General features: G+C 37.9%; 1 protein-coding gene across 2 annotated transcripts; it reads left to right on the forward strand.

The window, feature by feature from the left end:
* The first annotated feature begins 1,734 nt into the window (after positions 1-1,734).
* Positions 1,735-14,442, forward strand: LOC139142841 (quinone oxidoreductase-like protein 1). Of its 2 annotated transcripts, XR_011554483.1 has the most exons (12): positions 1,741-1,970; positions 2,447-2,527; positions 4,472-4,544; positions 5,025-5,138; positions 5,784-5,917; positions 6,139-6,250; positions 6,911-7,012; positions 7,131-7,279; positions 8,065-8,170; positions 10,980-11,025; positions 12,581-13,653; positions 13,792-14,442. XR_011554483.1 is itself a non-coding variant. In XM_070713007.1 (11 exons), the coding sequence occupies exons 1-11, from the start codon at positions 1,905-1,907 to the stop codon at positions 12,675-12,677; spliced, it is 1,080 nt and encodes a 359-aa protein (XP_070569108.1). In that variant the 5' UTR covers positions 1,735-1,904; the 3' UTR covers positions 12,678-14,442. The 2 variants fall into 2 exon arrangements, 1 of the variants encoding a protein (XP_070569108.1); XM_070713007.1 differs by having other exon boundaries at positions 1,735-1,970; positions 12,581-14,442.
* The last annotated feature ends 219 nt before the right edge of the window (positions 14,443-14,661 follow it).

Genomic DNA, 14,661 nt, shown 5'->3' on the forward strand with positions numbered 1-14,661 from the left:
CTGACGAAGCTTGGTGCAGCCCAACTGTTTTCAAAAGGAGAGTTTGGCCTATGGACAGGGAAATGGGGTAAAAAAATTAAACAACCTAAGTGTCTACCAGAAGAACATTACCCTGTTGGGCTGATTCACAAGATTTTGTAACATACTGCCGAATGTACTAAATAATGATAGCAAACACACAGCTGGCTAATATAATCACTGCAAATAAAGTTTTGTGCACAGAAAAAAATCAATTTACCAAGCTTACAAGATTACAAATGAGAGCAACTATCCTGATAAGACTGGAGTTATAGCATTTTTATTTGTATTTCCTAGATTATCTTTATAGGAAATATTTTATTTAAAATCCTCTGAACACATGCACTGATTTCTTGCAGTGCAACTGGGAAAAATATTCCTGGGTTACAGTATACATGGTTGGCGTTAATAGTTAAGCTGTGTCACTGTATATCATGATGAGTATTTTTCATTCCTTCCGATTAAAAGGATGGTCATTATCTTGGCCACTGCAAGTTGTAATTTCGAGAATTATTGACGAAATATTGAGTGTTCCTGGATACACGCATAAATCTTGGGGAAAGAATTTACCTACTGAAAACAATAATTTGTTCAAACCTACAGGGAACATTCTGAATTTTAGCAAACTTCAACATTTTATAAGCCAAGGGCGTGGAGTCAAACATTCCATATGTTATTGCAGCGCTAATGGTTCATATGGAGTCCAAATCTGTAATTATCGCTGAATTGATTAATTCAACGTACTGCACACTTTAGCTGTGTCCATTGCATCATGGTACGTCCGTGATTACATTTGCTGATCCAACATTCAAGGAAAGTAACACGTGATCTAAGTCTGTATACGGGTTTTGACCTCCGGTACTCATTTTGCTTTTACTTTCGGAGAACGGCACCACGGGGTTTCGGTTCTATTTCTGGAACTCTTAGGCCTGATGCATGGGTGATGGTCCCAGTAATCTCCGGGAACACAGTACACATATTAAGATACTATTACTACACTGCTTTGCAGACAAATTAGAATGCACGCAAACCATAGGGCCGGCATTACACATGTGATATAGGGCTTGGACTTGACATGGATAGCTTGTATATAGTTGAACCCTTTCCGTCTTCGTTGGAACAGGAGAATATCGTACCACATACATGAATTTGACCCCTTACCTCTGAAAAACTCCCCTTTCCAAGATCTGGATATCGCTGTTAGAGAGCGGTGGCCATCTTGGAATACGCCTCTCTCCACGATGTGATTTTAAAACCCGTCTGATATCACCGAACTTGTTTCTGTAGTTCTAACTATACTATGCAAAAATTGATAAATCTAACGGAATCCGTATGGGATGGCTCCCTTTAAATACCTATATGAGACAGAAGGAAACAGACTAAGAAATACCACTGCGCCGAATTGTGTGTCCTGTCCGGGTGCTTCTCATTCATGGATAAACCACTCCTGCATAAAACGTCTTTTTTGATTGGCCTATGCGATATGAAAAGTTTTGGATTATATCCACGCAAGTGCTAATGATCCAATTGTGTTCAAAATCAATAGAATGCATGGATAAACATAAGCATTATTTTCAACTTTTATTGCATAAAATGACGAATACGGAAAACTGGCAATAAAAACTGTGAGTTTCGGAACTGCTGTACAGCCAATCAGCATAGCTGTTTAAGTAGACACCATAGCCGGAAATCATCTTTATTTACCGTGTAGCATTGTGGGATACCAGGAAGTGGGATGTGTCCTCCAAACTCTCAAATTCAGTGTCACTGCGTACACTGTCTTCTCCACCCAGATTACAGTCGCTTATTTGCACGTTCGCAAGCCTCCACGAGATAAATGTCAGCGATCCACAACATCTAGCATTGAAATAATCAATCTTTGAAAAATGAGGACGGTCTGCGTACAAGCGTCATCACAGACAGGAGACACCTTGTGCATCCTTGAGCAGAACGTAAGTGCATGCACGTGGGTGAGGTGACAAAATTTACATATAGCTGTTTACAGTTTTCAAACTTTATGAATCGTTGTCATGATTACAGATTGAGTTAGCTCCATAGTTAGAGTTAGCATGGTACCTCCGTGGTTTTACAGTGCATATTAGGACTAGCTTCGATGGTTGCAAACAAGTCTCTGTGTATGCAACTCACGCACCAAGTATTAGGCGGGATACGATGTAAACATCAGAATACAGTTACTATATAAACAAATACACAAACAGGCCAACTATCAGAGAAATTCTGTGATACAGAAGTAAAAGGGTTCAAGTAATGAGCATTAAAACATGTTCAGGATGTCTTTTCCGAACAGCTGTAGTAGTGTTCAGTGATGTTAACAACATTAGAACTGTTTAGCTTGTCCATGTATAGAAGTTATAACTATAATTTCATTACTGGTTAGAAAAATATTTCATTTGACTTACATTCATAGGCTGCCCCTCCTTCTTTGGCAGACAATAGTTCTGTTATGATTCAAGTTAAAGCATGCGGTCTTGCGCCATTTAGATTAGAGGTAAGTCAGCCACCTGAATGAAATGACATTATGCACACACATCTATAACACAAAAACTGTGTATATTCATATACACATTGACCATTGAGATCAGACTCACAAGGAATGAAGAGGAAAAGTATTCCTTTCAAACATGAAGTACTCTGAACACTAAAATGTCAAATAATGTATTGCATACACAGGGCTCCCGCTAAGTCACCAAAATGATTAGCCAACTCATTAGCCAAATCAAAAATCTTTTAGCCATTTTGAGTAACTTTTAGCCAGTTTATGATCTCAAGTGTGGCAACAGCTTTCTCGTCATTCAGGAGTCCCTAATTTTACAAATCAGATGTTTTGTATGATGTTCATGATGGTTTTTACACTAACGAAATATGTGTTTAGTTTTTGCATTTATAATCTGTGTTTTTATGACATTTCAGGGATAGAAATCCTTTCTCATTTTTGGTGGTAAACTTTAAACACCAGAAATAAAATTAGGTAGCAATTGAATTCTAAAAATCTGGTAGCAATGTTAAGTGTATATTACAAGAGGTACAGATTGAATATTTCTGCCACATCCAGTTAGTATTCACAGTATGATAGCTTGTCATAAGTTACAGGCTTCTCATGTGGCAATTTATGCAGTCTTCCATAACCTAAATGTTTGAGCCACACAAGTAAAACAATTTCCATGCAGAAGACAGCATTTATGGTATAGCACAATGGCAGTGTAGATACGATTATTGTGGTATTTAAGGGCCCGGCTTTACTTGTATATCATAGTTGTGATCAAGCAGGCTGAAATAGCATCTTGAGTATAAGTACTTTTCTTGAGACAAAAAGGGCTGGGCCAAACAAAACTCTTGTAAAACAAGACACAACGATATATGTTCATTTAAATTACTCACTGTTTTAGGGCATTCATTGTTTTAATGATTATGATAACATTTTAGCCAAGATATATTTTCATTTGATATTTTGATATCATCAAGAAATGTCTGGTGATGTTCACTTCTAGATTATTAAACTGGTGGAATCTACAAAAATATTAAAATCATTCAGAATCACATAATTTCTTGTATAAGTTATAGCAGTTTGAAAGTAGGCCGAATGGGAGTCAGTCAAGCTGAATGCCAAAGGCAGCAAAATTACCTTTTACCTATTGGACCACCCTAGGTGGTTTCTTGTGAACCATTATTGTGTAATTAGGGGGTCTTCATGCATGACATCACATGATGAGATGACCTAGACTTGACCTTTCAGAAAACCTCAGTTTTTTCTCCTTTTCTTTTGTATTATGGCTCCGTTTGTGAAAGTTTCCTTTGAAATTATGGTTTTTACTATCAAACTGAGTAGTTGCAGGCCAAATTTTGATACAGCAAAGTAGGTAAAACTTTGATAGACTCAAGGACGATCGCGATCCAGGACTCACAGAGGCAAAGCAGGCCTCAGTGTATTCATGGACCTTACGTTCATGATGTATTGTAGTATCGAACAGCAACAATGTTTGTTTTACGTACCAGGGAATTTGTAACTTTGTAGAAAGGAGATTAAACTGTTTCAATACATTGCAACTTTGTAGGAAGGAGGGTAAACTGTTGAACATCTTACAACATTTTATTGTTAGGTGTAGTTTTCTGTTGAGGAGGTCTAAGAATTCAATAGCCACTACATTAGCCAAACAGGAATTTTTGTAGCCATTTTTAACTTTCTTTCGCATTTGGCGAATTGGCGAATAGGTAGCGGGAGCCCTGATACAGAATGAAAGTAACAGTGGACCCTAGTTCGTAGTGGTGTTTTCATTTTTTGCAGATTTTTTGGTTCTCAACAGTATAATAAGTGTTATACATAAAATCATGAGCTGTAAATTACATGTTTATATCAGGAGCAATTGATTTTTAGTATGCAAAATTTACCTTGAAAAGGATAGTGTTGGATTAAAATCTTTTTCTCTATTGCAAGACCTCCAAAGATTTGAATATTCACAAAGGAAGCTATCCCTTCGGCAGAGAGATCTCTGGCACAGTAATACAAGGTATGGTTTTTGCAAAAATAGTAAAACAGTATCAAAACTCTGTTCTTTATCAATTTAAGAATCTTCTTTGTTTCACACAAAAATTTTTGCTGAATCCATGCTTGTGAGATGTTGAAAAATGTATGTTATCGTCATATCTTTCTGAAAGCATTTGTATACTTGAAAAATGTCATGTATCTGAATACCGGTAGAATGTGAACACCTACATTAGTTAATGTCTGAGTGCATACGACAAAAGCTCATATTTTCATTGGCATTGCTCAATGTCAGTGGCGGATGAATGGATGTGTAGTACTGATATTAGTGGAAAGTCTGCTTACAAGCTCTCACATTATAAGTTTCATTTCGATTCTTTAACCACAACAATGTTAGTGTCATTCATCACAAGTCATTCGTCTTATTTGGACTTTAAAAACCTATTTTACTGAAGTCGTTCATTGAATGTTGAGAGTGATCATGTTGTTTCCATACTCTCTTTAGTTGGATCAGCAGTTACAAGTGTAAAGGTTGGTGAAGAAGTGGTTGGTATGTTGCCATTGGACGCTGACTGTTCAGGATGTGCTGATATTTGTGTTGTTAATGAGTACAATATTAGTAAGTAACAATTCTTTTTGCATGGATCAACCAATCAGCATGTTTCCTAGTCTTACAAATGATTCAGAGAATACCAGCATGACTGTAAAAACCAGATGTGAACTGAATGTGCTCAGGTGTTTTACAACAGATTCATTAATAGTAGTACGCTTCTCAGAACAATCAGATATCTGTTACATCATTATATATAGCAGGTTTCATCAACTTTCACTCAGTACTCTCAGATTAAATCACTAATTACAAAACTGGTGTCTATCATATTTAGCTCACATGTTCACACACGTGAGCTAATATCATGACGATGTATGTCTGTCTGTCTGTGTGTGTGTATGTGTGTGTGTGTGTCCCTGAGAAATACAGAATTTACATTTTAACATGTTATCCTTGAATGTAATATAAAATAACTCAAGGATAATTTTGATATTTTGCAGAAGAATATGGTTACATTGCAGTAACAATGAAGTTCATTTTAATTGACAAATTGTCACCGTATCAGCTTTTTGAAGTACGACATGTCATTTACTGTATTTTAAAAATTCATCTTAAATTGTCCTCTTGTAATTTGTTATGACACAGCGTGACTGTGACTGTCTTTCTTTGTAACTTTTCCCTTTAATCAGTGTCAAATTGTCTTGATCTCTTTAGTTGTGAAACCGACCAGGGTGACATTCACTGAGGCTGCAGCTTGTATAGGTGATGGTGTGAGAGCGTACACAGCACTGCAGTACTTGGCACGGCTATCAGCAGGTGAAACTCTACTTGTAACTGATGCTGCAAATGTAAGTATATGAAAGGATGTAAGTATATGAAAGGATAGTAAAAAGTGCACTATGTAAGAGTTATGATTTGTCGAGAATTATGATCTAAAAGTACAGTATGCGGTATGCAGCTGTATGTAAATTAATTTCATTAGTCCTTGCATGTTTTTGTGTGTGTGTGTAAGAATGTGCATGAAGAAGTAATACAATGCCACTGTTAATCCTGGTTTATGGCATTTTAGTCTGCAGGTCAGATTCTTATACAGCTGGCTCAGTTGTGGGGTGCAAAGGTCATCGCCACGGCAGCAACACAAGAAGAAAAACTACTTTTAGAAAGGATGAAACCTGAACTCGGTAGGTCATGTCAAAATATGATTGTGGATAGAGTGGTAAACTGCTCTCAATTAGCTGATAGGTCAGTGGAATCAAGTGTCTGTGCTGCAGCCACAATTGTACTCAACCTTTGTTATCCTCTGTGTCAGGTCACTCACAGGTCACTGTCAGGTCACTCACAGGTCACTCAGGGCATTTTAATAGAAAGGTTACAGTTTTATGGAGTCCAAATTCAAAGTGCAGTTTGCTCCATAGTGACAGGTACATTTCAAATACAAGACAGTATACCTAATGTGCACGGCGTAAAAATCACTGACTGTGATGATTCTGAAGGCATCTTGCAATTTCTGACAGAATGTCTAGTTGGTAGGAGTTGAGTTAGCAAGGCAGCTTCAATTCAGTCCCCAATGCTCACACCTTTTAGAGTAGATCAGTAAATTTTATCATTAGAATCATTTTAGCACCAAAAATATAACTAAGTCATTTTTTTTTTTTTCCGATTTTCCCTAAACTTTTGATAAAAAACTGCAGCTAATGAAAAGCAATCGCCATGTTGTCCAAAATTACAATAAAATTACAGAAAAAAACGTAAAAGCTGGTAAAATGTTGCACTAAAATTTCTGGAGGGAAAATTACAGTGTTCAAAGGGTTAATCAGCTTTAAAATTTGTTATCTTTGCAGCACATGTAATCGACATGAGTGCCAAAGGAAAGAACATACTTCTCAACAGTTGTTTGGAAGAGACTGGTGGTTTAGGGGTGGACATAATCATTGATAATGGTGGTAAGAAATAACACTCAATTGTATATAATTCCTGCTGATGTTGCTGACGATATTTGTGTGATGTGCTCTATAAAGTGCAATTCTTAAATCTCAGCTTCCTTGGACACTTACCTTTCAGTAAAATTGTACCCAGCTGAAGAAGATGATAACACTTCAACAAGTCCTGCAAGGAAAAAATCAGCTGAAAATCAACATCCCAGTAAACATGAGTTGGTAATGAGCCTAGCAGTTGGGGGACGTTGGGTAACATCACAGCATAATTTGCAGGTATGTCTATTTCATGAGTTGACCCATAGACCCCGTAGCTGTAAGGTCTACAGTTGACCATGCTGAAATCAGTTGAGCATTTCTGTGTCATAGTATTTGTGTAGTGTACAAATAAAACATTTAAATGACCAATAGTTGTGCAGTGTGTGTGTTTGTCAGCTTGTAAAGTAGTATCTGTGGCCATGTGGGAGGTACATGTTCAGTTGTATCTTCAGGTCATGTATTTCTCAGCAGATAGAGAATGTACATGTGTCAGAAGTTAAGAAATCATCTTCATATATACAGCAAGAAAAACCATTGTGAAATGACTAAGAATCCTGATAACATTAACCCTTTGAGTGCTGTAATTTTCCCACCAAAATTTAAGTTCAACGTTTTATTCATTTATTTTTGAATTTTTCTGTAATTGTTTGATAATTTTGGACCAAATGGACACCGTATTTCATTGGCTACAGTTTATTATTAAAATTGTAGCAAAAATCTGAAAAAAAAAATTGATTTGGAATATTTTATAAAGGCAACAAAAATTGACTATGGCACTCAAAGTGTTGATCATGTTATCTACAATTGGCCCTTGTAATGACACTGGACCTATGTAGAACACACATTTCAGACTTGTTCGGACTTAATTTCTGGTAAATCATCATGATAAATAGAGGCAGTACCACGAAACACTAATCTGATCAGATATCGTATTTGAATTTCTTTGACTTATGTGTCTTCCACAGTAATGGCTAATCTGTTTACAATCAGTATGTATTTGTGGTTTTCTGCTTTCCCAACAGCTCGACCCACCAGAATCCCAGGTCCTGTTTTACAAAGCAGCCAGTCTCAGCTTTCTGTTTGATTCATTCTGGACATTGTCATCAGGGCAACAAGGACGATACCTTCGTATCCTTTGAGAATATCACTTAATGTCAAAGTCGTTGATATCAAATCCGTTTCAAGTGGGTCGTCTAGGCAAATTCAACCATCCATGGCCAGAAGTCGGGATTTTTTCATTTTAGACATTTTTACATTTTAGTAGTGCATGTTTGACATGTTAGGTCGGAACTAACGTGACCAAAAAGCCAAACTTGCAAACCTATCGTGTATCGTGCAGACCCAACATATCCGCACCTATGGTTTCTAAAATGTCTAACGTGTATGCCAGGTTGGAACTAACGTGCCTAAAATGCCAAACGTGCAAACCTATCGTGTATCGTGCAGACCTAACGTTAAAGAACCTATGTCTAACATGTATTGCATTTTAGGGCGTACAAATAAGTCCTATTCTATCATGCCAATCGTGCAAACCTATCGTGTATTGTGCACGCCAAACATGGATGCACCTATCGTGTCTAAAGTGTCTAACGTGTATATCATGACTGCACGATTGACATATGGTACCATTCGACTTATCTGGACATACACGTTAGACATTTTGGTCACGTTAGGTCCGTACACATTGGGTCAGCACGTTACACGATAAGTTTGCACGATTGGCATGATAGATTTTGACTCGTGGACAACCTAAAATGACATACACGTTAGACATTTTAGACACGTTAGCTCCGTAAATCTTAGGTCGGCACGTTATACGATATGTCTCAAGATTCACGTGATGGCCTACAAACACGGTAAGGTCTAACTCTATCATGCCAATCGTGCAAACCTATCGTGTAACGTGCCGACCTAACGTGTACGCACCTAACGTGTCTAAAATGTCTAACGTGCATGTCATTTTAGGTTCTCGACATGGGTCAAAATCTATCATGCCAATCGTGCAAACCTATCGTGTATCGTGCAAACCTAACGTGTACGCACCTAACGTGTCTAAAATGTCTAACGTGCATGTCATTTTAGGTTCTCGACATGGGTCAAAATCTATCATGCCAATCATGCAAACCTATCGTGTATCGTGCAACCTAACGTGTACGGACCAAACGTGTCTAAAATGTCTAACGTGCATGTCATTTTAGGTTCTCGACATGGGTCAAAATCTATCGTGCCAGTCATGCAAACCTATTGTGTATCGTGCAAACCTAACGTGTACGGACCTAACGTGTCTAAAATGTCTAACGTGTATATCATGACTGTACCATTCAACTTATCTGGAGACCCTAAAATGACATACTTGTTAGACATTTTAGACACGTTAGATCCGTACTCGTTAGGTTTGCACGATACACGATAGCTTTGCATGATTGCCATGATAGATTTTGACTCGTAGACAACCTAAATGACATACACGTTAGACATTTTAGACACGTTAGCTCCGTGAATCTTAGGTTGGTACGTTATACGATATTTCTCAAGATTCACGTGATGGCCTACAAACACGGTAAGGTCTACCTCTATCATGCCTATCGTGCAAACCTATCTTGTATCGTGCAGACCTAACGTGTACGCACCTAACGTGTCTAAAATGTCTAACGTGCATGTCATTTTAGGTTCTAAACATGGGTCAAAATCTATCATGCCAATCGTGCAAACCTATCGTGTAACGTGCAAACCTAACGTGTACGCACCTAACGTGTCTAAAATGTCTAACGTGCATGTCATTTTAGGTTCTCCACATGAGTCAAAATCTATCATGCCAATCGTGCAAACCTATCGTGTATTGTGCAAACCTAACGTGTACGGACCTAACGTGTCTAAAATGTCTAACGTGTATGTCATTTTAGGTTCTCCACATGACTCCAATTTCTATCATGCCAATCGTGCAAACCTATCTTGTATCGTGCAGACCTAACGTGTACGCACCTAACGTGTCTAAAATGTCTAACGTGCATGTCATTTTAGGTTCTAAACATGGGTCAAAATCTATCATGACAATCGTGCAAACCTATCGTGTATCGTGCAAGCCTAACGTGTACGCACCTAACGTGTCTAAAATGTCTAACGTGCATGTCATTTTAGGTTCTCCACATGAGTCAAAATCTATCATGCCAATCGTGCAAACCTATCGTGTATCGTGCAAACCTAACGTGTACGGACCTAACGTGTCTAAAATGTCTAACGTGTATGTCATTTTAGGTTCTCCACATGACTCCAATTTCTATCATGCCAATCATGCAAACCTATCGTGTATCGTGCAGACCTTACATGTACGGACCTAACGTGTCTAAAATGTCTAACGTGTATGTCATTTTAGGTTTTCAACATCGGTCAAAATCTACCATGCCAATCATGCTAACCTATCGTGTATCGTGCAAACCTAACGTGTACGGACCTAACGTGTCTAAAATGTCTAACGTGCAGACTTTTACAGTGTTTAGTCATGCACGTTTGCCTTACACGTTTTGGTTCTATAATGTACAATGGCATACAACTCCCCATGGCACGATAGCTTCAACAATGTGAAACGTGCACTTTTACCAACTACTGGCCATAGCTCAATTCAACATACCACTTACTCAGGAGTTTTCTTCCATCCGCTTTATGTATTTTTATAGGGTGGAATCAACAAAACTCCAAGAAATCTTGGTAAATTAATTTAAGGAGTTTAGAAACCTGAAAGTGAAAGGAAATATGATCTACATTGTAAACATTATACTTGAGTTTTGAAGAGTCCTTGTATATATGAAAGATGACAAAATCGCTACACAGAACATGTCACATTATGAATAGTAAATTTAATATAAAAGCATTTCATATTTTTTTAATGTGGTTTACCTTTAATGGCCCACTGAGCTTATTTCCTGAATCATTTTCTCAGATATTTTAAAGGATATTGTCAACAAAGTAGCTAATGGAACTTTGAAGTAAGTAATAATAGTGTATTCAGTGATAAAATTATACCCCATGATATTCTACGCATTCTTAAAGCGACAGTAGCCAGTCCGGGTTATGTCCATATAGAGGATAGTAGGAAGAGCCAATGGGGTACCGTATATGTAATGAAATTAAGGCAAGAACCAATCACGTACTGTATATGTAACAAGGGTCAAAGGTTACGTTGGTTCACTTTGAAATGTTATGTTCAGATCGCGATATGACCTGACAGATCCACCGATCGAGTGAGACTGTTGGCTACCCGGAAGTATCTTAGCTCCAGTTGATTGGCGACGTTCTACCGTGTTAAAAAATTGTAAGATTTCTTCAGGAATAGTTTTCTGAGTTTCTTTACCCTTGACCATATTCGACAAAGAGTTATTGGACGTTTTTCGTTCTCTTTTCCAGCTTTTGGTTAACTTCTCGGCGATTGATCCGGCGCGTGTTTTTCTGAGCGAAGGGTCAATCGTACCGGGAAACGCATGGTGATCGAAAAATTCGTGCTCCATCGTGCTCCGATGACCGACTAAAACAGTTGACCCATCTTTGCAAAGCTTGAAACATTCTCCATACTGCAGATGGCAAGGTTAAATTGAAATTTGACCAAAAATAGGCGATATTTGGCGACAAATAACTTACTGTAGATTTACAAGGGTCAAATGCTGATTTCTAGGAGCCGTACCCGGCCAGGAAATTCATCCAAATAAGTATTTTTCAATGTACTAACCACTTGTGTCGGTCACCATCTCGGCCGCACTGAACATTGTGCGTAACGTCTACATCTAAAAACTACCTAGTGCTAAAAATAAAGGGCGAAATCAAGCCGAAGAGTTCCAAACTCGTTGCAATGTACGAGCCAAGGTTTGCATGGTTTATTATTCATGACGTTGGCAGCGGCAGGTTCGCTGATTGGTCAATCGTAATATCCTCTCTATGGGCATAACCCGGACTGGTAGCTGTAATGTTGTTTTTAATGTTGTTATTTTTGTTTCATTGTAAACAACACTTTCTTGTTCTACTCCCAAAAGTATATTTAGGAACACAGTATGTAGCTTGTCAACTCAGTCTGTACATGTATAGATTGCATTGTTACTGCTGACAAGTGAATTCTAGTCTGGACAAGAATTCAAATGTTAACAATAACAGTGCTCTACAGGTATCAACATTGTGTTGGCCAATGAAATAGCAGGAATTTTAAAATGCTTGGGGGAGTTGATGAAGCATTTGCAATTGACAGACACAAACAAAAATAGGGAAAAATCAGCTCCTGGCCCTTTAAGTCTCTCTTGCAGGTACACATATTATTATTTACGATGCGTTCAGCCATTCTTTAAAAAATTTCTAGCAAACAACTAGAATCATCTCTTAGCCGTTAATACTTCTCTTTTGAAATTGGAGTAAGGGAAATGAATGTTGATGTCTCTGAACAGAGACATTGTTACTATGAAGTGAAGTGTTGTGGATTATTAAGACTAAGATTAAAATACATCAAATTTGTTCATGAATTTGGACATCATGGTGTGAAACATTTTTTTTCTCTTGCAGACCAAACATCAGCAAAACTGTGATACTAGAAGAAGTGTGTGACCTGTATCCTGTATTGAATCAGCCGTTGACAGGAAAAATTGTCATGACCAATTGATGATCTCATCTTTTATAAACTTTTTTTCTGTATTACTCCAGAACAGCTGTTTTTCATGTCAGATTTTACGCCATGTGAACTGTTCCACAAAACTTTCAAGCCAAGATGTTATGTGCAATATTAATCCAAGGAACCTGCTCAATATCGAGTAAAGGATTTCAAGAATATATTCTTATGAATGGAAAAAATGGATGGATATTAAGACAAACATTGTAGTTGTGCTCTAATGTGTTCATGTCATGTGGTCTTTTTGTACATATACTGCTGCCACATGCGATAAATACTTTGAAATCCATAGTGATACAACAGCTAACTTAGCATGTGTCATTTTTGCTGGACTTTACTCATAAATCAAAGAAGACAAACCATGTCACAATATGGATTCTCAATAGTTTTCATTTTTATATTTTGTAAGTTACATTGATTGTACACTTGTCACATGTACCCTGGCAAAATATCCATGTCAGTATTTCAAGAAACCTTTTCCATCTCTTATAGCTGTGTTTCACTCAAACTGCATCCCTTTGCCATCTTGCATATCCAGAAGGAATGCTTTCCATGCTAGACTAGTTTAATATTCACTGCTATGCACATAGCATTCATAACCATTATGACATCATCACCTGTACCTTGCAAGCAAAAAGAATGCTTGCCACACTGCTGTGCACACAGCATTCATCATCATTGTGACATCATCACATGCACTTTGCTAGTTGAAGGAATGCTTGCACACTGAGCTGATGGAAAGAATGCTTGCCACACTGCTGTGCACACAGCATTCATCATCATTGTGACATCATCACATGCACTTTGCTAGTTGAAGGAATGCTTGCACACTGAACTGATGGAAAGAATGCTTGCTACAGCGCTCTGCACACAGCATTTGTCATCGCTGTGACATCACCACATAGGCTTTGCTAGTGGAAGGAATGCTTGCCACACTGGATCAGCAGGATCTTCAAGTTAACATTTAGAGGTTATAAACGGCAAGCGAGGGTATTTGGTTGCGGATATAAGACCTCTGGGGTGAAAATTAGCATATTTGGCGGGAAATAATCACCTCGCTTCGCTCGGTGATTATTTCCCGCCAAATATGCTAATTTTCACCCCAGAGGTCTTATATCCGCAACCAAATACCCGAGCGCACCGTTTATAACCTCATTATAATATACTAAAGTTAAAAACAAGTGGACAATATCGTTATTGGAACGAGAGTTCAGGAGCGCCCAGCCTCATACAAACTCTAAAAAAGAACGTTTCAGAACGCGCGCGCATGCACAGTTGAATTCATAAAATACGGTTACGCAATGCATCGATATTGCGATTAGACATCGAACTTGAAGAATTTTACTTCAAAAAAACGCTCAAAAAACTTTAAAAAATTATGTTGTTGTTACATAGCCTTCGCTGCTTACAGAAACTCTTCATTTGTTGGTTCGTCAAGCTGCACTAGACTAAAATTTAACAATCAAAATCAATCTGGAGCCATAGACTTGTTCGACAACACGGCGCGCTGAGCTCTCAAGTTGGCGTTCGAAATTTGCGCGAGCGCAAAAATGTTACGCGGCGCGCAGGTCTTCTTGTTGAGAATATAAACCCCGGCTCCAGCCAATCAGATTGCCGGATTCAAGCAAAGCATATTATAATGAATGTTCCACATCCTCAGCTAATCGTAGATAGTTGCTCAAATGCTCCAAACAACAACCCTTTCCTTCTTTGTCCATTTTACAAGGTCATTCCAATAAAGATATTTTTAAAAAGTGTTTATATCCTTTGTTTTTGTTTTTTGTCTTTGTAGTATTGTACAGGACACTGAGACAAAGCTGAGTGATCTTTTAAGGTAGAATGCGCCTTGGGGACAGATATTCAGACTCAACTTTCACAATTCTTTTCTGATCTACCACTTGTGGGGGTTCATTTTCAAACTCTTTGTTTAAGAAAAATTTTCACTGTCTTAGTTTATTTAGAATCAAAAATTTTATTT

Source organism: Ptychodera flava, chromosome 10, assembly GCF_041260155.1.
Source record: "Ptychodera flava strain L36383 chromosome 10, AS_Pfla_20210202, whole genome shotgun sequence".
NCBI lineage: Eukaryota > Metazoa > Hemichordata > Enteropneusta > Ptychoderidae > Ptychodera > Ptychodera flava.